The 22707-nt window shown below is 40.5% G+C and overlaps 3 protein-coding genes across 3 annotated transcripts; 2 read left to right on the top strand and 1 right to left on the bottom strand.

Annotated features, from left to right (window-relative positions):
• Positions 1-6673: 6673 nt before the first annotated feature.
• Positions 6674-10905, bottom strand: rwdd2b (RWD domain containing 2B). Its single transcript, XM_085795960.1, has 5 exons — positions 10889-10905; positions 10394-10607; positions 10220-10287; positions 7902-8270; positions 6674-7803 (listed from the first exon to the last, which is right to left on the bottom strand). Exons 2-5 carry the CDS (start codon positions 10604-10606, stop codon positions 7551-7553), a joined length of 903 nt encoding a protein of 300 aa, XP_085652086.1. The 5' UTR covers position 10607; positions 10889-10905; the 3' UTR covers positions 6674-7550.
• Positions 10906-10996: 91 nt separating this feature from the next.
• Positions 10997-17296, top strand: usp16 (ubiquitin specific peptidase 16). The gene is made up of 18 exons (XM_085795958.1): positions 10997-11226; positions 11416-11482; positions 11581-11777; positions 11860-11963; positions 12832-12944; positions 13040-13275; positions 13354-13449; positions 13540-13670; positions 13766-13853; positions 14317-14398; positions 14508-14599; positions 14684-14737; positions 14830-15000; positions 15131-15797; positions 16028-16122; positions 16302-16388; positions 16504-16651; positions 16754-17296. Exons 2-18 carry the CDS (start codon positions 11422-11424, stop codon positions 16873-16875), a joined length of 2544 nt encoding a protein of 847 aa, XP_085652084.1. The 5' UTR covers positions 10997-11226; positions 11416-11421; the 3' UTR covers positions 16876-17296.
• Positions 17297-17377: 81 nt separating this feature from the next.
• On the top strand, positions 17378-22707 carry bach1a (BTB and CNC homology 1, basic leucine zipper transcription factor 1 a). The gene is made up of 5 exons (XM_085795959.1): positions 17378-17470; positions 18598-18855; positions 19424-20590; positions 20672-20878; positions 21414-22707. The coding sequence occupies exons 2-5, from the start codon at positions 18616-18618 to the stop codon at positions 21798-21800; spliced, it is 2001 nt and encodes a 666-aa protein (XP_085652085.1). The 5' UTR covers positions 17378-17470; positions 18598-18615; the 3' UTR covers positions 21801-22707.

The raw sequence follows: 22707 nt of genomic DNA on the forward strand, positions 1-22707 counted from the left end.
CAGATCACTCACACTTCTACTTCTGACAGGGCCGAGTGGAAGTTAGAAGGAGTCAAATGATCTGGAACAAAGAACATGAGCTTGTGTATCCCCCTGGATGCATCACCATGCCATTAGTCTAGATGAATGTGTACAGTCAGATACAATTCCCTTGTTTGCTGCATGAGGGCTTCCACTTTGAGAGGCAGCGGCTACGCTGTTCAAATCAGGCCACATACCGCCCTGTGGATTGATGACTGAAACAGGGCTACCCACTGTATTTTAAACTCATTCATCCACACTGGCTCACGTTCTTTGCAGTTCATCTCTAAATAGACTACCCCGGGACCGTCTGTCTGCGATTTGATTTATTCTGTATTGTATTTTTAGATCTAATTAAAACAAACTTCTGTATTGTTTGGCTGAATTTTGAATCGTGCAGACCCAGGAGAGTAAATAAAGGGAAGCCTTGTCTTGGGTAGTCTTTGGGGAAAAATAGCTAGTACCTGTGGCATAAGGTATGCAATAAATAGCGTGCCATCTGTTTGGATTTGAGCACTTGAGATTCTTCCAAGGAGCTCACCAGAGACTTAATTAAAGTTGGAATATTAGTGAGAGGGAGACTGATGTTCTTCCAATAAAATGACAGCTGTAGGAAATCTTAGTTTGATAACAGACATTAGATTTTCTTTAGGGTGAAAAGAAAGCGCTGCATTTTGTCATTAAATATCATTTTGATGTGTGTGTGTTTTTTTTTCAGTTGTGTTTCTGTAGCTGTCTTCACAAGTTCTGTGAGCTTTTGAAATGCTTGTTTCCATTAATCCTGGGGAGGAGTGCCATTTCCAGCTATGTGCACATCTGGTGGAAACACTAGAATGGTCACGCAGGAACTGTCATATTGAATGTGGAAGAATCCTGCTTATGGCTAAATGGATAATTAGCCAGTTAATCAGAGGAGAACAAGACACTATTTTTGGGAAAGATGATGAGCCACTCGCTCTTTGTCTCTCAGAAACAGGCTACTGCTAAATAAACAGCTGAATAAAGGCATGATAAACACTTGAGGTTTTTAGTCATAAATTAAATAAACCTTTTTTCCTCAAAGTAGCAATTCTTAATCTCTGTTGTTGTTGAAGCTTGCTCATTTATAAGCACTGTCATGAATCAGCAGGGTTAAAACACTACTGTAGTTAAAAGTGTGTTAGTCATTTATTATTAAAGCTCTCCTGATTGCATCACTAATGTGGTAAGAAGATGATTGTGAAGCAGATGTGAATTTGTCTGTGCATCTAAAGGAAACAAATAAATTATTTCCGGTAGTTGCTAGTGAGGAGGGTTCAATTTGTTTTAAAGAAGCAAATATGGATTTATATTATTACAATTATATATTTGATAAATGTAAAGACAGCTATAAGATTCTTCCTCCCACATATTCTAGAGTAGGATTTTCCTTTCCAAATAACACACCCTTGGATGCAAACAGAATATTAATGCATGGACATCATCATTGAAAAGGTTCTGACAAACTCCTGTGCCTGCAGGATGCCAGCTGTCTGGATGTGGGTGGACATCAGGTGTTGGCATCAGCCTCATTATCATCAAGGGCCTCCTCCCCCTCCTCCGGATGCTGTCTTTTTTTTTTTTTTTTTTCTCCATATGTATAATAATGCCACAGGACGATATCAGGTCTAATTGCATTTGCTTTAAAATAACATCAGTCACACAACATGTGCTTTGGCTCGGTGCACTGCTGTCTGTTGTTTGCACTGAACTTTTATCTCTTGCCTCAGTAAACACACATACACACACATACTCACATGTAACCACAACATTCTCCAGAAATTGTAGCTCACTTTATCATAATCAATTAGGTTGATATAATTACGGAAAGAATATCAGTTACCATTTTGCTTGATATGTGGAATGTAGTCACAACGAGGAGCTTTTCACAAGTCATGAAAGAGAGAGTGCACAATTGCACATTAAAATGAGAGATTTTCTAATTCCACACAAAGTGGTTTTAAGCAGAAAGCACTGCTACTGACTGAAAAATGCACCCATGGTTTGTGTAGGAGTAGCTGCACCTTTGAATTTCTCAATCTCATCTAATAAATTTATGACAGACTAGTTACTGTGAAGCCAATTCATTCCAGCAGTCAGTTTTACATCTTTCTTTTCAAGCTGTGGTTTATGCTCTATAGTACACAACACATGCCTGGTATGACCATCAGTTACCTGCATGTTGCCAGCTCCACCAAAACAATCAAAACACTTAAGCATGATATTCTATATTTTAAAACAAAGAATGTAATCACATCTGATTACACACACAATCACTTCAACAAATACTTATACGTCTATGAATCTGTATCTGTATCCAACACTTTACAAAAATAATTCATAATAATTGGTCAGGGCATTACATAGCATATTACAGGGACCTCTATTTATTCTCTGTTCTCTCTTTTACTGTTATGTAGCATGCAACAGTCAAAGAGGGGAAGGACCAGCACGATAACTAAGACTTGAATACTTCTAGATCATTGTGCCAGTCTGTCTTTATGATGCCAGTCAGTGTGATTGTGAGCCTCTGGGATTACTCCAGACAGACAGCTCAGTAAGACAACTGATTAAATAGTAGTGAGAAGAGAGAAAATGTTTAATTCAGTTGCATTTAGTATTCATGGGACGGACAGCCATACAAGAGTTCACCTTGAGGGGTCATTGGGAGAGAGGGTCCAGAATCCCAAAGAGCTGCCAGGCCAAGTTTCCACATAACACTTGCAAACACAACTGATGTGCAGTGATCGCAAAGAACAATGCATATTGTTCATTGTTTGAGGCGATGCCATTGTATTTTACAGCTTTCTCGGGAGTGGGGAGATTTCTGAGTAAGTTTGACAACTCTTCATCATAATACTCCCAAAACCTTCTGTTAAAGGTTCGCAGCTTCAAGTAATTCAAAACAATACTATTTATATTAGCTTGGCTCTGTGACAGAGTGCCAGCTATAGAGAGACATGATGAAATCCCTGTGTTGAAATACCTCACCATGACGTTCAAAACTAATTCAATTATATGCATCACCAGTTCAGTAGACCTACAGAATTGGGTTATTGTCTGAAATGATGAAAAAAAGAAAAATACCAGTAAATCATGTGTGAATGAAGTTTAACGTAAAAACGATTTTCACAAAGACTTGCCAAAATGGGCTTCAAGAACAAGGGATAACGGATGATTTCTGCAGTCATTTGCCAGGCTATTTACTCTGCATCAACATACAGATCCTATTTATCTTCAAGGGTATATCTATTGTGGAGAGATAATACTGTATGGTGAAAGGCCAAGGCAAGACAACAGGAAAATTCCAAAACAGCACACAAGAAAGTTTTTTTTCCAAGTCTAACCCATATAAGAGAGACACACATCATGTAGTGCTCTAGAGAAAGAAATATGCCAAAAATGTAGAGTATTTTGATTATAATGCTGTATCTTCTGGCTTGTTAAGTCAAGGCTATATGTTTGGGTTTTGATCAATATCTCATTGCATCAAACACAGCGGGTGAATACATCTGTGGAAAGTCAATAGGATGATGAGCTTTATAACGAGAACCAGGAGATTCAAGATATGTCATCAGTGGGTAAAAGAAAATCTCCAACAGTATTTTCCCCCTAGTCCTTTCATGATCAAGCTCCTCAGTGTCACCCTAGTATAGTCAAAAGTAAAGATCAAAGTATGCACCAACAATCATCAGTCACCAACAGTCCATTTAGCTATGGTCCACTTCCCCACTTTCACTTAATGTAAAAATATTAATATGTCACAGAACAATGAAACGCTGTGAGGCAGGTAAGAGGAGGGAAATTAATGCCACCATTACCCAGGCCTTTGCCACTTGCATCACCTTGTCTCTGCGGTTTTACAGTAATGATGTGAGAGTTGCAGAGGTCCCTGGGATAGGAGAGCACCCCAGAGATTTCCATATACTCCGAGCAGAACCTCGATCTGCTGAGCCATCTCACAGAGCCCACACTCACATTGTGTCCAGGTAAGCAGGTTAATCAGCACGCTTGTATAAAACCCAGTGAAGCTATACACAGTACACTCTGTAAGTAAGTTGAAGGAGACTTAACAGTGACTTTTTCCATTGTTTTTGACTGAAGTCCGTAAATGAAATAACGTTTCAGGCTATAGTGCTGACTCTCTGCTTCAAGCGCGTTCACATTTGCATCGGTGAAAGTTCCTAAAACAAAAAATAAGGGATGATGACTGGAGTCGCCTACGAGCCTGGCAGAGCTACACCAGGGGATGATGTCTATGAATCATACTTCAAAGAATATGATTTTTTAAGTTTTTTTTTTATTGCTTAAACTTAACTTCTTGAGCCTTGCATTTGATCGTCTGATGTAGATGTAAGCACCACCAAATTAAAGCGGTGCTCTGCCACTTTAAACTGCACAGTCACTGTTTCATTTAAAATACAAAGTGCTGGAGTTCACAGATAACAGGGTGTTCTGCTTTTCAGGAGCTGCACTGTTTGGTTGGTAGGTAAGTAATAATGCAGAATCCAAGAGCAGCAGGTCAGTTACAATAACAAAGGAGATAATATAGCTGCTAAGGAGTGGCCTACACTTGACCTGTTGGCCTGTATTGGCCCGAAGAGGTGGTAATGACTTCCAGCACAGCTCTAGCTGCAGTTCAGGTCAATATAACTGCTCCATTGCCTACAATCTATATTGCAGACAATGAAGTTAAAACAGCTAGAAACATTTGCTAAGGTTACATTTTGCAGGTGCATATCAGCGATGAAACTCTAACGAAGGGGGCAGTTTGATTTCACTAAATAATGTTGCCATTTTCCACCTTTAATTCCTCATGGCACACATTCATAATGGCTTTAGCTGAATAGCATCCATTATCGTCGATGTCAAGATCATACACTGGAACACCACAAGAGCTACTCATCAGTTCACTTACTCGGAGAATGCTGGAAGAAGACATATTCAAAGTGTCCAACAGTGATCAGAAGTGAAGTGAACCACAAGAGTTTCTATGTGAGCCAAAAGTCAAACATTCCTCGACACGTTTCATTTGAATTAGCACTTAAGCATATTTAAGTCAATCTGGAGGAGGCGCAGTCAGCTGATCTGTATGTCTACTGTTGTGTTGTTATGGTAGTCAAGGACTTAAGAAACCCACCAGGAATAATGAAAGAAATCTATTAAGCATCTTCAAAGTCATCTGTGCATAGAATGAGTCCAATTAAAGGTGCTTGAGTAAAAACAATTCTGCCTTTATAATTGAATTCAATTCAACCTTTATAACTGTTTTTCCCCCCAAGGATGCCAATTCATACTCCATTGTCACTGTTTTATTAAAGCTATTTTGAGGTGATGCCAGTAAATTAAATCATGGCAGGTAATATTTAAATCTGGAAAAGAGGCATTCATTGTGATTCATGTCACCTCATTTAAAGACATATGGACTGATGTCTAGCCCTATGTGCTTATCCCAACTCTCCACAGACATTGCACTTCACACGATATTCTTTATGCACTTACACATATGAAAAGAAAAGTATGACTCGGCTTGTTTTCACAGCCCAACTATAATGATGAATCTGTCCATGACTGAGACCCAGATACTGACTATTGTATAGAGGATGTAATGTAGCCTAGTTAGAATTAATTAGTTAGAATTAACTAGGCTACAACTGACTGGTTCAGTGTAGAGGCCTTACTGTAGAAATGTTAACTGAGGAGGCGATACTACACCTGAAGATGCCGGATGAAGGGCTGAAAAATGTTGCTCATTCTGACTTGTCAAGTCCTTGGAATCGATGCATCTGGGAGTCTTCAAATGAGAAGGGTCAGAATGAGTGTAAAAGTCAGAGTGGGAGGAGATCTGACTGAAGCGAGTAACAACCTTATGATGACAAGACAGGACTGACACCAGCTGACTGTCACCTCCAAGGACAAAAGAGGCTTAGGATCAGAAATGAGCAAGGATCTGTTATCTGCTCATCAGTTGCTGTTTCTAGGATAAATAGTGAAATCCTTTGCTGTTGTACAAAGCCCACACACACATGAAATTATCAAGCATTGAGCGGTCAATTCATGACAATTTCATATCTGAACCAAATAACAGATGAAATTGTTTTTCACAAAATCAATGCTGTACTATTTGACTGTTTTTTTCCCCCAATTGTTTCCAGTTTATGCCCAGCATTAGCTTTGAAATCACAGATAATATTGAAGGTTGCCATACTTTGCAACTTTGATTATATACAGTAATGCTGCCATCTGCTGGGCAACACAGACACAGAGAATGTCAATTCAAGCCAATACCTTTCAGTACAAAACACAAGCTTTGTCATCACGTTGTGTGTCACTGACATTTCCCCTCATCGTGTAACTCAATATTGAACTTGGTCAGTTGTCATCTTGTTCCCTTACCACAGTTCTTGTGAAAATATGCTTATTTACACCAGTTGCATTAGTTCATTTTTAACATCTTCTGAACTCTGAAATGTTCACCCAGGGTTCAAACTCCTTTGAGAAGATAATAGTCGTTGGTATCTCTACAACACTGGAATATAGACAGACTCTCCCTCTTCTAATTGATGTATAAATGTGACAACAGTGGTATGAAGTGATAGTGGCCTGACAAAGAAAAAGTATAGTAGATTTCCTACTGTATGTAAGCTGTGTGCTTTGCTCATAAAAATGACATAGAAAATATCCATTAATACATTTGAAACAATCACCTTACACCAATGTGACCACCAAGGCACAGAATCCTCATTAAAGTCAATATGAATGTTGTTTTTAATTTTCATCTCAGACCTAGTAAGCTAAAAATATGGTTCGAGTTCAATAACCACATGTTTTAATTGCAAGGGTGCGATCCACAATTATGCACAATTTATCCAAAAACTAATCATTCCAAGAAAATTGGAGAAATATTTATGTTATCTACAAATTGGAGAAAGATTTATGTTATCTACAATTCATTAGAGGAAAATCAACAGATTTCATAAACAGATATCCAGTATATTGTTGACTATGTTGTCCAATTATTAATGTGCTATCAGACTTGAAAATCCTATAATAGCCTGGTAGGGATACACAGTGGTGCCAGTCGAGGATAGAAGCACCTAGGGCAAGGTATGATCCGCGGCACATACACGAGTATTAAAATTGCAAATATAACCCAGGTCCTTGAGAGAACTCTCAGGTAAACATCTTTTTAATGCTTCTTTTTGAAAAATATGCTTATTAGCTAAAAAGAGCGAGAACCGTGCACCTCAAATTGCAGAAAATGGTCTGTCTTTTATGCCAGTGAGGTCCCCGGTGTATCAGCCAAGCATCTTTCATAAAAATGTGGTTCATTTATTTCAGTTTATCGGGCACATGTGACCATGTGTTCACAATCTCACAATCCATTTGTGTGCTTGTGTGTGTGTGTGTGTAACAAACAAACAAAAAAGCACAATGGTAATGGATTTTCAGCAAAAGTTACAAGTGACAAGGCACCAGTCAAATGTATCTTCATTCTCTTGATCTGACCACTACCTCCCTTCAATGCCAAAATATATCTGAAAGACATCACAACAGCCTTTCTCATTTAAGAACTGGTAGAGCTGCCCAAGGTCCATGTGATTACCTCTGTTCCCATGGGGGTCAAACATTGCTTCTTCAAAGCCTGTGAATTTGCGCAGGGAGTCTATACTTTGAACAGTCCTGCTGTCCTCTCGCTGATGATCAAGGGGAATATCCTCTCTATGTCGAATCATGATCTTCTTCCATGTAAGAACCTTCACTCTGTGAAATGGGAAAAAGTTTAGAAAAATAATAAACCTCACACCTCAGCAAGCTTCTAGCTGTGACACCAGCTGCTAAAAATAACCAAACCAAGGTACCTGGACCAGAACTCCTCGCAGGCGGACTGAGGACCTTCCACACACACAATACCAGGTTTCCCTGGCATGCTAAATCCTGACAGGCCCAGCTCCTTGGACCACTCCAAGATGTTCTTCCTCTTTGTCTTATTGTAGATGTGGTGACTGTAGATCCACAGCCGGCTGAACGCTTCCTCTGATCGTGGAGAAGACGCCTCTTTCGTAGAAGCTGGTGCTGCTGATAAACTGTTATTGATGTAGAGCTGCAGGTTGTCTTTCACCCAGTCCACAGCTGTGAGCACACATACTTCCCCCTTGCAGTTTTCCAAAAGGTATGCATTGAGATCTGCGTGAATCTGTGTCTGCTGGGCTCTGCTGAGACTAGTGCACCTATGACACATAACAGAGGGTATGAGGGGGAGAAAAATGTTTCCATCTTTGAGAACAAAAACATTAAAATGAAATGTGTAAGCTAAAATTTGCCCAATGAAATAGCACAAAATAAGGTATCAGGAGACTGATATACTGAAAAATAAATGACTATTTCCTGTACAAAAAGCAAATTATATTTAATAATATATTTAATTTACTGCTAATACAGAATTTACATTGTGATATTAATATTATTGCTTTGGTCCTAAATTTATTCTCAGGATGGCTTACTTATTGTTATGTCTGTGGTTTTACAACTTAAAGTGATGTTAACACCCAATAAAGCCACAATAGTAGAAAATGACCTCATACTTCCTGCTACAGTCACATAATCTATTTCCTCTGTGTCACTATTGTGTTGCTCATCCATGTAATATTAAATCACAAAAATTTCACATTAGCCTACACCAACGTCATTGTTGTCATTTGCCTCTTTTTCTAAGTAGGTAAAGCTTCATATGGCATTTTTCAAAACATAGACTTGAAAAGTGTTTCACACAAAAAAAAAAAACAACAGAGATGAATAAATAATTCAAGTAATAAATTATAATATAAAATGCAGCACAAAGCGAGATCAAAGTAAAACTAACCAAAAAATAAAGCAGGGGGTTTAAAAAGGATTTCCAATACAGACAGATTTTAAAAGCTGCTTAAAACAGTCCAAAGATTCAGCAAGTCTAATAGATTGGAGAAGACGATTCCAGAAAGCTTTGAGCACTATCAACTTTTTGTTATAAAGTTTGGAGCAGGGCATGAATATAAGATTTGAGGACCGGAGCAGAATAAGGAACAAGGTCATGCAGTGTATGTAATCATCAGGACCTTGTAGAAAAAAAATCAATGGAAGAATGAAGACCAGGGATAAGGTGGGAGTGATGACTCATTCTGGTAAGTAGTCTGGTGACTGTGACAGGCTGTAAACAAGTTAGAGCAGCTCACTGAGGCACATGTAGGGAGAATTACAGGGGGGGGGTATTAATAAGGTTATTAATAGTTTGAATATAGGATATCTGATTTTACTGATAATTCTTAGCTGAAGACAAGACTGAGCTCTGTAACATGATAATCAGTATAAGTCATATAGGCCTATTGACCAGAAATGACTTGTAATGGCAGATTTGATATTTGTCCATTTGAGTGAAATGGACAAATAAACTGCTCTACTGCAGTGGCCAAGTTATCAGGTTCAATTAAAAGAAATTCTGTTTAATTACATTTGAGGTGGAGGAAAATAAGAGACATGCAATATTTGGTGATGTCTACACAATCGTGGAGAAAGGCAGTTAATTCAGGACAATGAATTTCGCAAACAAATAGATCATCATCAGAGTGAAATGACAGGTTTTGAAAGCTGCTGAACAAAAGACCCAAAGGAAGCAAGGATAATGAGAAGACATCTGGAGAGCTGAAAGAGACAACTGTTGATACAAACATTCAAATATCTGATGGTCAAATAAGACTGGGCCCAGAAAAGCCTAAACAGTTATGCAGCCCTTTTCAGGTCAAGTTGCTGCTCAGTGCTGCAGGGATTTTTATTGACAGAATGGCTATGAAATGTTCCTGCTTGAGAAATGAATGTCTGCTTCATAAAGGGGTTTCGAAGAAATGTTAAAGTGTCATTGGCTGTAAAATTGCAGGGACTACTTTTCATAACTGTCTCCTAGCTATTATGACTTCTAAATGGACAGCATTTTATTTTATCTAATTCTTAGTCACTCCTGATCTGCCTGGCAATAAATTATATGAACATCATAATGTTGCTGTTTTGCGTTTCCCCAAAAGTGTAAAACAATTAGTAATATTAAACTTTGTAAATAATAGGTCAATATTCTTGTTGTTATTGTAATATTGTTACATGCAATGAATTTCACCCAGACTGTGTTTTCACCACATAAAACATAGCTTACCGGACCGTTATCTCTGGCAACACACTGGGATATTCAGATGGATAGGCACACGACAGAATAACATCCGTCTGGATGTCGTGACAGAAAAAAGAAAGAAAAGTTAGAAAATAATTAGGCCTATGTTTTAGGACAATTTGAAATCAATGGTGAAATGTTGAGACAGTCCTCGGTTACCATCACCGTGCTTGCAGAGTCCAGCTTCTGTTTGATGAGAAACTGCGGTCTGGAGGGAGGCGGGTGGTCTGCTGAAGCCGAGCCCTCCACACAGTCCCTCAGCTCGGCTAGTGCCAGCTGGTCTGTGAGCTCCAGCTCCTCCCGGGTAGGAAACATGCTGGTCAGCAGCTCTATCTCTGCAAGCTGAGCCTCAGCCCACTCCAAGTAAGACATGCTGATAAGACGAGCCAAATTTTCGACCTTCCCTACATATAAAAAATAATAACACTAACTTATTTTTAAAAACACAGCTATCTGTCCAAAGTCAAGATTTGGTCCTTTTAAGTCAACAAAATGAACAAATGCTAACAAATGACACGTTTCTTTTCCAGTCATCGGCAGCAAATATAATTTTACTCGCATATAAGTGTCGTCCAGTCCGAAAAGTAATGGATAAATATTTAGAAAGTTGAAAATATCCCTAAATGTATAACACCAACTCTACACCACGTCCACGTTAGCTAGTTATCGAGATTTGTTTCTAGTCGGACTCTTCCAAACGACACACACGCAGGAAACGCACGCACCGAGCAGTAGAACCGGTGACACACACCGTCACATTTTGTTCCTCTGTTGTCTGCATGTGTCAGCTGGGATTTCTTTTTTTCGTCAAATCAGCGGAGTGAATTTTGAGTTTTAAAACTTATTATACGTATCTTCTTATCCGAGTGCTTACATGAAATCGTAGCGACCAGTTCAATTAAATGAACTATGTAAAAGGAGAGAGAGAGAATTCATCCAGACAAAGTAAACGAAACTGAAAACTGTGGCGGATTTAGGCTCCGTTTGTGACAGTAAGTTATGACTTCATCATGTGAATCGCGACGTATAACGTGACATTTTATTATGTTTTCTTTTGTGTCATTGAATGAACGGGCGCTACATTGTGAAGCAACATTGTTATAATCTGGTCCAGCCCTTAGCCAAAGAAAGCTAGCGTTAGGTCTGAGGACTGACTCCCATTTATCCCTGTTTCTGCTCAGGCAAATATGGGAAAGAAAAGGGGGAAAGACAAGAGCTCCAGAGAGGATGATGACATTGACCTGACAGGTGAATGCATAATCATTTTAATGTTTTATGACAACCTGTTGGAGGCCGAGTTTGATTTTACCTCACCTTGTTTCATTTTTCTTTTTCAATCTCCACAGGTCCATCCTGTAAACATATTAAAAAGGGAACAGAACAGACCCTTCTAAAGAAACTTTTTGGGATTTCTGATTGGACCAGCTGCCAGGATTGTGATCATGAGGAGAATAAAGAAAATAACGGCACCGCTCTGCCGCAGGAGTCAGAAGAGGACAGTGAAACAACAAACATATGGATGTGTTTGAAATGTGGCCACAGAGTAAGTGTAACAGCTCAAATGGGTGACAATGTATTTAGTGTCTTTTTTTGTGGTAAATTACCAGTGTCGTCTTTTCTATAAGGGCTGTGGACGTACCTCAGAGAACAAGCATGCCATCCAACATTATGAGACTCCACGGTCAGATCCACATTGCCTGGTGGTCAGCATGGACACCTGGAGTGTGTGGTGAGTATACAGTGATGCATCAATCACTGGAACATCCAGAGGCTTCAGCAAGCGTTCAGTAAATTAAATAGTGGATAGATAAAGTTGCCATTTTCGGGGTCCGGGTTGGCGCTTCCATCTCTCCAGGTCTCTCCACAGATATTTTACAGGGTTAAGTCTAGTCTTTCCATCAAATGAACTATGTGACTGCATTGCCCTTAAATAATGACCAGTCTCCTCACCCATGCCACTGAGAAGCACACTCACAGCATGATGCTGCCACCACCATGCTGCACCATAGGGATGTAATAGCCAGGTGATGATGAGCGGTGCCTAGTGTTTGTCTAAATGGTTCAGTTTTTGCTCTTCAGAGCAGAGAATCTTTTTCCTCGTGCCCTCAGTCCTTTACAAGCTGTCTGCCAAACTCTTAAATGGTTAAGTCCAATGCCTTTTACTCAAGGTGGTGTCTATTTAGCCACTATGCCATGGAGGCCTGACTGTTGGAGTGCTTATAAGAGAATTGTCCTTCCTTCTTTCTGCAGAGGACCTAGGAAGGCTTGGTTACAAACTTCTTTTATTCAAAACTTGTTGAAGCCACTATGCTTCTAGGAACACTCAAAGCTTTAGTAATGGTTTTATACCCTTCACCTGATATATGCCTCTCTATAATTTTATTGTGGAGGTCAAGAGATGGCTTCGTGGCATAGTTTTTATCCTGACACGCAGTATGAATTGTGGGGCCTTATATACAAAGGTGTGTGTTTTTCTAAATCACATCTATTCAGTTTGCCAAAGCAAAACATGAAGTCGTCTGAATACTGATGCCATTGTACTGTGCTTGAAATGAGAAGTGCTTGTTCTGTTTTTTCATGTGTTGCCATCCCTGCAGGTGTTACATATGTGATGATGAAGTCCAGTACTCCAGAACCGGGCATTTGGCTCAGCTGTTAACCAATTTAAAAAAGCAAACCTCTGCAGATCCCACAAAGAGACCACAGAAAAGTAGGTACCAGTGAGTGGATCACTGTGACTGTTTTTCTCAATTAAAATGTGGTATTGGAATTACTATGTCCACCATGTCATGTCTGATTATTTAGGAGTGAAAGAGGAGGACAGCATGTTGGACCCCGAGCAGCAGACAGAAACTGTAAAAGCAGAGGAGAGTGAGGACAAGGAGAACAAAGAAAACAACAGAAACTATCAAAAGAAAAATGCCAAGAAAGAGAGTGCTGGGAAATCACAAAAGTCCAGTATAACTGAAGACAAAGACGGCGTTTCAGTGAAAGGGCTGAGCAACCTGGGAAACACGTGTTTCTTTAATGCAGTCATCCAGGTAGGAGTAGGCCTTATAAGATGTTAGTACTGAGTGAACTCTAGAGTTATTATTAATTGCTTTCATTTTGTTTTCTAGAATCTGTCTCAAACACAGCTCTTAAGACAGACTCTGAATGAAGTGACAAAAGAGAAAATGAGTCTCAACATTAAACCTGAAGCCTCCTCAAATCTGGTGTGTAGCTGTTCTCTACTTGTATTTTTAAACTTTAGACTTATTTTGCTTGCTGCACTATTTGCTACTTTGTTTTTCCTCTGATTTCAGGAGCCTGTTGAAGCGCAGCTAGATCAGCCTGGATCACTGACTTTGGCTATGTGTCAACTTCTCAATGAAATCCAGGAATCCAAAAAGGGTGTGGTTACACCTCGGGAGTTATTTACACAAGTTTGTAAAAAGTGAGTATGACTACAGATTGAGGAGGAACTCGGCAGTTACATGTGCTCATTCCTGCGTTTAAGCATCATTCATCACCTCGTCTCCTTTTCTGCAGGGCTGTCAGGTTCAAAGGATTTCAGCAGCAAGACAGCCAGGAGCTGCTGCGCTACCTTCTGGATGGGATGCGAGCTGAAGAAATAAAAGTACACAAGCAGTTTAAAACAAATCTCAATGTATATCACATTGGCAAAAGATTTTAATTTAAAATGAATACTGTAGCTTTCCAAGTGGCCATGTGTGCAATGGAATTGTATCGTTTTGATGGCAGAACTGTACAGGCAATGAGATTTAGATTTCTCACTCAGGCTCACTGGCGCCAGTCATTCAGATCAAATGTTATCACAAATTGAAGACAACTTAAGCGTGAAATGTAAACAATTGTGGCAAAGTAGCCTCTTTTTTTAATCTCATTTGATGACCTTTCACAGGCAACCATTGTAATTGGGTTGTTAATTTTTACAAGTGGAGGTTTTAGAGTGCAATCTGAGCGTAAAGAAGCTGAAATTATTGCTATTTACTATGTTGTATGGCTTCTTTCTATGCCGCTTTGTCAGATTGCTATTTTTTTGTATTATTTACATTTAAAGATTGCGTTTGTTTCTGCAGAGAGTAAGCTCAGGGATCATGGAGGCAATGAAACAGTCTGGGAAAAGCACAGATGGAGAGCAGCTGAAAACACTAGTTAAAGGTAAGTAACTGGGATGTGAGACACGCTTGTTGCCTCCTAGCAGAAGATACAGTCTTAACCTGATACAGTAGTTACATGTGGCCCTTTGACAAAGAAGTTTTGATTTCAGAGTATGAGAAAAATGGATTTCCGAAAAACTTTGTGGACCAAGTTTTCGGTGGGGAAATGACCAGCACTATAATGTGTCAACAGTGTAAAACGGTATGTATTGTGGGTAAACCTTTGAGATAAACTGTCGGGGTCACGTTAGTGTCAAGCTGAATGGTCTCTACTTTGCACTTTCAGGTTTCTGTAGTCACAGAAATGTTTCTGGACCTTTCACTTCCTGTTTCTGATGAGGTAAATCCCTTAAAGATGCTTTTATTTTCTAGATTTGTTTCACGTTATATGTGAGTTAACAACATGTGCCCTTTTATTACTACACCTTAAAGGCATATAGAAAGAAGAACCAGAAGAAAGGAAGTCAGAAAACAATTGAGTCGAGCGAGAACGACAGAAACAGCCCCGTTCTGACCAATGGAAATGATGACGACATTCCCACAGGGGCTGGTAGCAAGTACCAGCAGAAGAAGGCCAAGAAACAGGCAAAGAAGCAAGCAAAGGTGCCTCAGTGAATACACACAAAGGACATTGTTTCCTTTTGCCTGCGCTCGTCTGTTTGATAGATGAGCGTTAAATCATTGTGCAGAATAAACTAAACAGTTTGTATTGTTTTCTTGTCTCTGTTTATAGAATCAAAAGAGGCAGCAGAAGCTTGGGAGCAGAGTGACTCTGGACAGTCTCACATCTCCGAGCCCTGCAGATCAGACAGATCCTGCAGGTGCAAATGAAGAGGAAAAACCTGATGGTGAGACACATGAAGAAGCACCAGTGGGAGAAGAAACTGCTGCTGCCGACGGGGGTGAGAATAAACTTGACCCAGTCGAGGCAGAAACGGAAAAAGAAGAAGGTGAGGATTTAGCGACCGACTGCGACTCATCAGCGGCTTCATCGGTCAGCAACCGTTTCACCGTCCTATCAGAGGAACAGAACTCCAAGGACAGCGTTTTTGATGATGACAAGATGTCTGACATGGAACAGGAAGCAGAGGAGGACACGGAGCTTGTGAGTGAAATGGAGAAAGTAACCCTGGATGAAGCCTTCCTAGAGGACCCTGACGCTGTGGAACAAGGCATGGAGATTGAAGAAGAGCCTCTGGAGGGTAAAGAGTACACTGTAGTAAATCAGGACCCAGCGCTGGCCTTCCATACGCTGGCGACCAGAACAGCTCCCGAGAAATCGGAGTGTTCAGTACAGTCATGCCTGTTTCAGTTCACAGAGGTGGAAACGCTCACGCAGAACAACAGCCTGCTGTGTGTCACATGCACAAAACGGCAGGGGAACAAAGACAAAGCTGGAGGTGTGTGGAATTTCTCTGCCGGAACATATTTGATCCATTGTTGTTACTATGCTTTTGTGCCTGATACTGAGCATGTTTGTGGATTTTGGACAGTACAGAGGCAAGAATCCAGTTTTTCTTTGGTCTTTTTTTTTCTATAGATATACTTTTTGCTATTTACTTTTCTTGATGCTTCTTGCCTCCATTTGGGGATGAGTGAGATTTGTCATCTTTATTTGTTATCTGTTTAGGATCCAAGAAGAATGTCTATACTGATGCCTTGAAGCAAATGCTGATCTCCTCTCCCCCACCAGTGCTTACCCTTCATTTGAAGAGATTTCAACAGGTAAGACAGTTGAAGACAAAAAAAAAAAAAAAAAATTATCCATAGCGACACTCGACTGGCAGTCAAGCTGTTTGAAGAACCATGACTCATTCTATCGTTTTAAAAATATTTTTCCGTCTTTTCTAAAGGCACGGAAACCCTCAATGTTGAGTTTCAATACAATATTTTTTTTTCTCTAGAATGGATACAGTATTTGTAAGGTGAACAGACATGTCCAATTCCCCCTGATACTGGATCTAGCTTCTTTTTGTGCAGTCAAATGCAAGGTAAATATTGAGATAAGCAAGTTTCATAATTTATCAGTACTCTTACTGGCATATTCGTAAATGTATTGTTGTTTTATTTTGCTCTCAGCACTAACAAGATGTTGTTTGTAAACAGAACATGACAGAAGGAGACTCTCAGATCTTGTACCGTTTGTACGGCATCGTAGAGCACAGTGGGACAATGAGGTCAGGTCATTACACAGCCTATGTCAAAGTACGACCTGAGTGTCCTAAACTCTTATCCAATGGAATCACAGCAGAAGGTAGGTGTACTGGTGCATACAACATAACAATAACTTTGTCCTAATGTTATATTAGGACTAATGCTCTTAAATATCTCCACTAACTTCATCTCTTCCCCTCAGGAGATGCAGAGCCGCCCAGAGGGACCTGGTTCCATATCAGCGACACAAGCGTTCAGCCTGTGAGCGAGAGCAAAGTCCAGAGTTGCCAAGCCTACCTCCTCTTCTATGAAAGGATCCTTTAATCAGACTGTGCCTCACTACTCAGGAAATCCAAACAAGCCAACCTGCTGTTGCTGCTGCTGCTGCCGCCGCCTCAGCTCCTCAGTTGACCACCCTCGGCCTGTTTTGACAGTGACTCAGACTGAGCTGTGATGAAATTGAATTGATCGTACAAAAGGGACATTTGACATTGTTGACATTTTGATCACAGTAGCCATACAGTGTTTCAGGTGTTAAACAGAACTAAACTGTATGTTTCTCATGGGAATATGGCAAGGTGTGACATAAATTTCAAAGTGGACATTCAACATAGTAATGGTGGATTTGTCTTTAATTTCAGTAGATAAATGACAGTTGGGGGAAACAATTTGTAAAAGAAAAATATTTATATGTCTATTTTTTATCAATGTCATCATGTAATGAAAAGCTTCAAAATGAGAGAAAGTTCCTCCTGGTTTGTGTCATGGCTCTTTGACTCACACTGAGCATGCGCAGTGGTGCGGACAGTTGTTCCTGGTCCAAACTGTCACATGACGAGAGGAAAGTCTGGCTCCGGAAGGCCAGGGTCGTCTCTACCTAAGATTTACAAATGGCAGTGTTATCCAGCTGACATGGCAGGTCAGTGAACGTTTCGGATTTTAAACCAATGTCTCTTTAAGTTTCTGTCCAAATAGGTCGTGGGTTTGTTTTTGTTTTGTTTTTTCCGCCACCAACACAAAGCTCGCGCGGTGCGTTTATTATAGCTAACGGCAGAACAGTTAGCAAGCCTGACGCTTTTCCCGCTTGGATAACATGTGAGATATTACATAAATGTATTTAGGAAAGTGTTGTTACTGGTTAGTAACACCGTGTCTTTCCATATAAAGTTTCTGACGTCGCTCGTCACGCTTCTCCACCAAGGCCCAGTTTGGTAACTTGGCTAAATATGAGTCAGCATTTTAAACTTACTGCCTAAGTTAAAGCAAATTACACCCCATCCAAGCTACAATTACTCAGCGATTATGCAATTGTCAACGCTAAATAAAGATGACCAGACAGCTGTCAGTCTAATTCTTTATCCATGTCAGTTCAGTATCAACATTAAGTACATGTGAGTAGCTTTAATGTGTACAGTAATCTTTTAACTGAGTCAGACAAAAGCACCGGAGCTCGTTGACCCCCCAGAGAAGAGGCTAACGTTAGTCACTTGTAATAACATAAGTTTAAAACTAGTGTGACATAAGGTTCATGAATGGTTACGATACATTTAGCTAACTCTATGTTATAAATAATCTCTTTGACTGAGGAGGAGGCTCACCTTCTCTCCTGATCATAATAATAATATCACAAAAAATGATACAAGTTAGTAGTGGAAAGGTACATTTTGCAGTGTTTTTACATTATTGTTAAAACTCCCTTTTTAAAGGTTTGGGGTGTGTCCTGAATGTGAAGAAGTAACATTTCATCTGGGAATTACAATATTGATGAATGGTTTGGTCAATAACAGCAGTGAACTCCAGGAGATTCCATTTACTTTGTTTACACTTATTAAGAGGAGAATTGAGGTGGTGATTTTAAAATCCGTTATCTTAATTGTTTTTGGATTAATAAAAGAATAAACAACTGGATTAACTAATAAAAACAAGTTGGCCGACTAAGACTAAACAATGACTAATCATTGCTGCAAGAATCCAACATTTCACCACTGTGTATTGCTGTGCTTTTTTTGACGCCCCCTCCCCTTCCCTGCTCCCTCTGACACACAGGCTGAGCTTGTATGAACCATGGCGCTCCAAGCTTCTCGCATGTCAGTGTTCACGTTTCAGTCTGCCGTGCACAGCGCCCATGTCCTGCGGTGTCTGAATGACCAAAGGCAGCAGGATGTCCTGTGTGACGTGACAGTGGTGGTGGAGAACAGGAGTTTCCGGGCCCACGGCTCCGTCTTGGCTTCCTGCAGTGAATACTTTCACAGCAAGATTACCAGTGTCACTAGGCAGAATTCCATCGTCACTTTACCTGATGAGGTCAGTGTCCTGCTGGTCCGCTGAAGGATCGCAGAAAAACTGGCATAATTAGTTGATCTGTGCATGAATTGGTTACTTTTTCACCAGTATGTTTCCAATGACTTCCCATGAAGCTTATGAATTTAGACTGAAGTCTTTAACCAGTACGATATTAATAATGCACTTTGGTCTAAAAAGAGGAGAGCTTTTGTTGATAGCTGCTAAGCAACCTGTAAGAAAACATACAAGACTTGCCCCAAAACATTATTGAACAAAATTGTATTGTTACTTATAGGTGACTTTCTTGTGTGAGACAACACTGCTTTACCTATATCTGTCAGGCCTGGAGAACAATACAGTGTTACACAGCATTTTATGTTTGATAAGTGTGTTTTCTAGATGCTGAAGTTATATTGTGTAAAGCTATTGTGAATGATTTCCTATGCATTTTAGAAAAAATTGAGGTTCCACATTTCAGGAGTGTGGATAGTCTCTGTTACCTTTTGAGCTGTTTAAGTTTCAATATAGTATGTTATTCCAGTATGAGTTTTATGATGACTCAACAATTTGTTATATCTTTCCCCCACAGGTGACTGTGGAGGGGTTTGAACCTTTGCTTCAATTTGCCTACACATCAAAGCTGCTCTTCACCAAAGAAAACATTAATGCCATTCACAGCAGTGCTGAGTTTTTAGGATTTCAAGACCTGGAGTCAGCATGCTTTGATTTCCTCATCCCAAAGTTTTCTGAAGGCAAAAGAACCTCACAGGAGGCCAGGCGTAGAACTTGCTGTCGGAGCCGGGATCCCAGTGCCAGTTTTGGCTCCAGTGTAGAGAGCAGCCAACCAAAATCATTTGAGTCTCACAGCTCAGTGCCTTCAGTAGGTAATGAACAAACAGACTTCCCATCACAGTGTCCTCAGAGTGCGCAGGGTCAGACAAACAGCGAGGAAGAACACTTCTGTTTGGAGAACTGCGGGCCGCAAATGGCCCCCTTATCTCTGGAGTTATCAGCAAACGGTGTGTGCCCCATCTTGTCTTTGCCATGCCCAGACTCTGACAAAACCGATCATCCATCTCAGTTTTGTGAAAGAGACATTTTAGAGATAGGAGATGTGTGTAATCAAAGTGAGTTGAGTTTGGCAGACTGCGACTTACCCTGTGAGCTGTCGACTGCAGGGGATGTGAATCTGCCAGAACTCGTTGAGCCAGCAGGCAGAGATGTTAAACAGACTGTTGAGACGGTTGGTGCTGAAACTAACTGTAACCCTGGTTCGTGTCCTCTCAACACATCAGGGGCAGAAAGTTGCAGCCAGTTATTAGAGCAGAGTGAGGCCGGTCTTGAACAGAGAATAGCAGGTGATCTCTCAGACCCCACGCTAACTGATTTAAGCCACGAGGAGGGATTTGGGGAGAGGAGCAGCGTGGAGAGGGAAGTGGCTGAACATCTGGCAAAGGGATTTTGGCCTGACCTCTGCCCATCTCAGGCTCAACCACTCCCCCTGGATCCCATGGACCAAAACAGTTTGGCAAAAGCATCAGACTTTCATTGGCTTAAGCAGCTGGACTTGAGCTCCAGTGTAGGAGACTGTCCTTTCCTCAGGGACCTTGGGACAAACGATGACCCGGCTCCACGCACCGACACTCTGTCCCAGTCAGAGAAGAGCCCATACATGTCCTCCTCTGTCAACTCTGGGGATGACTCAGACCTGGACACAGATGGAGACACTGAGGCCAACAACAAGCGAGCAGCAGAGGTCATAGTGGTTCACGGCTGATGTTTGATTGCTGTCAGTTGAAGTACAATAAATCTAACTCCTAAACCCTTTACTCTACAGATTCAGCTTCCCTTTCCGGTGGAGCAGATCTCAACACTGACCCGGAGTGCCTTCCAGCAGCTTCTGAGACACCATAACCTGACCCAAGATCAGCTGGAGTTTGTCCACGATGTCCGCAGAAGAAGCAAAAACCGTGTTGCTGCACAGCGCTGCCGAAAGAGGAAACTAGACAGTATACACCAGCTAGAATGTGAAATCAAAAAATTAGTAAGTTGCCATTTTATATGTCTAGTGTTTGCAACACATTGTCAAACACTGTTTGTTTTTTTAATTTAGTGTTTTTCCCGAGTAATAGGCACATTGTGACCTTTATTGACCTCTAGTGAGGACCAATAAGAAGAACAGAAATGCTAATAGAAGTACCTATTTTAACCTCTTGTCCATTTGACATGACGAATAAATGCAATAGCAATTTTACACACACAGTTATACACAACTCCCTGCTCTCAGTGTGCTTGTTCTTCCCCGAAATTACATTAAATGTGAAACAACCGTAGGAGGTCATTGGTGGAAATTGAACAGACTGAACGAGAAAATATTTAAATTCCAAATTCCAAACATTAACAAAGAAACAGGAATGAGTCTTACTGGACAGTGTGTTGCAAACACTAGATCATCTCCATGGCGTTGCCATTTAATTTTCACTTCTTCATTTTTCGGTACTTTGTTCAAAACAAAAGTGCAGTGTGCTCTGAAAAGGAGATGAGAAAGTGATGGTGCTTTACTGTCACCCTCTCTACAGAAAAATGAGAAAGATCGGCTTCTGCGGGAGCAAACTGAGCTGGAGCAAAACCTGGAGGAGACGCGACAGAGTTTCTGTGGCTTATGTAAGAGCGTCAGCATCGAGTGTGGTTCCGAGCAGGACCACGTGCAGCTTCTTGCCAAGCTCTCCTCATCAGACTTCCCCATGTCCTCCCCTAGCCTCGCGGGGAAAGACGAGGAGTCCGAGATCACTATTGAAATGGTAAGTTGTTCTTCAGACTGTGACCCAAGCGGGCCGCCTGCAGAGTCAGTTAAGACTGTTGCACCAGAGACTGGCACACACACAGAGGAAGCAGATTCTCCACAGAGCTGCTCTTTTCCTGCATCTCTGCTCAACGCTTGTCTGGACATGAACAACAGCTTATAATTGGACTCAGATTCCATTGTCATCTGTAATTATTCAGGACTATGGGCAGAGGGTGAACTTTGAGTATACTGTAATCCCCTTTTTGGGATGGACATGCTTTCCTGTGTGTGTCACTGAATAACTTTCTGCCTGATAGACGTATCTTAAATTGACATGGAAAAATGTCAACTTCCTTCGCTGTATTTCTTATATGCATTTCACTGTAGGAAACACAAAATCCAGTATTCACCATTCTGAAGGTGCCGACAATTTCTAGTCATTTCCAAACATTTCCATTTGTAAATTAGGAAGATGGTTCTTAGAATGAGTTTGATTTTCTCAGGGACACTCACAACCTGACTGTGTTTCGATGGCTGAAATGATGATGTCTTTGCACACACACACACGCACACACACACCCCCCTACACCCACATAGACTCACAGTTTTGATGGTTAAGATGTTTCCTTCATTCTAGGTTAATGAGTCATTAGAATCTTGACACTGATACTGTTGTATTCCACCAGTATGCTTTCGTAAAATATGCACAGCACTAACAGAACTTTTTACCATAGCTTTCGAGGAATTGTTACAGCTAACATAACATAACATAACATAACATGTATAGTTTGAATGAATAACTGTCAGCTTCCCCCAATATTTGAAGAATGGTTGCAGTGTGTCTGGAGATCTTACAGGGGAACATAAGAAATGTTATATGATGCAATCTGTGCCTTATGCAGTAGTATAGTATGAGTAGAGAAAGGCAATCTTTGTATATTCTTGTCTCAAGCACTGTCGCACATTAACCCAAAGCCCATATTGATGGCATTCTCTTACCTTTCGGTCTGTCTGCATGTTAAGTATTTTTTTTATTAAATGCTTTCATGGATTACAGATTAAAATCAATGGCATTTTGTTACCATTCA

Source organism: Trachurus japonicus, chromosome 13 (assembly GCF_045865225.1).
Source record: "Trachurus japonicus isolate A0001 chromosome 13, Traja_1.0".
Classification (NCBI taxonomy): domain Eukaryota; kingdom Metazoa; phylum Chordata; class Actinopteri; order Carangiformes; family Carangidae; genus Trachurus; species Trachurus japonicus.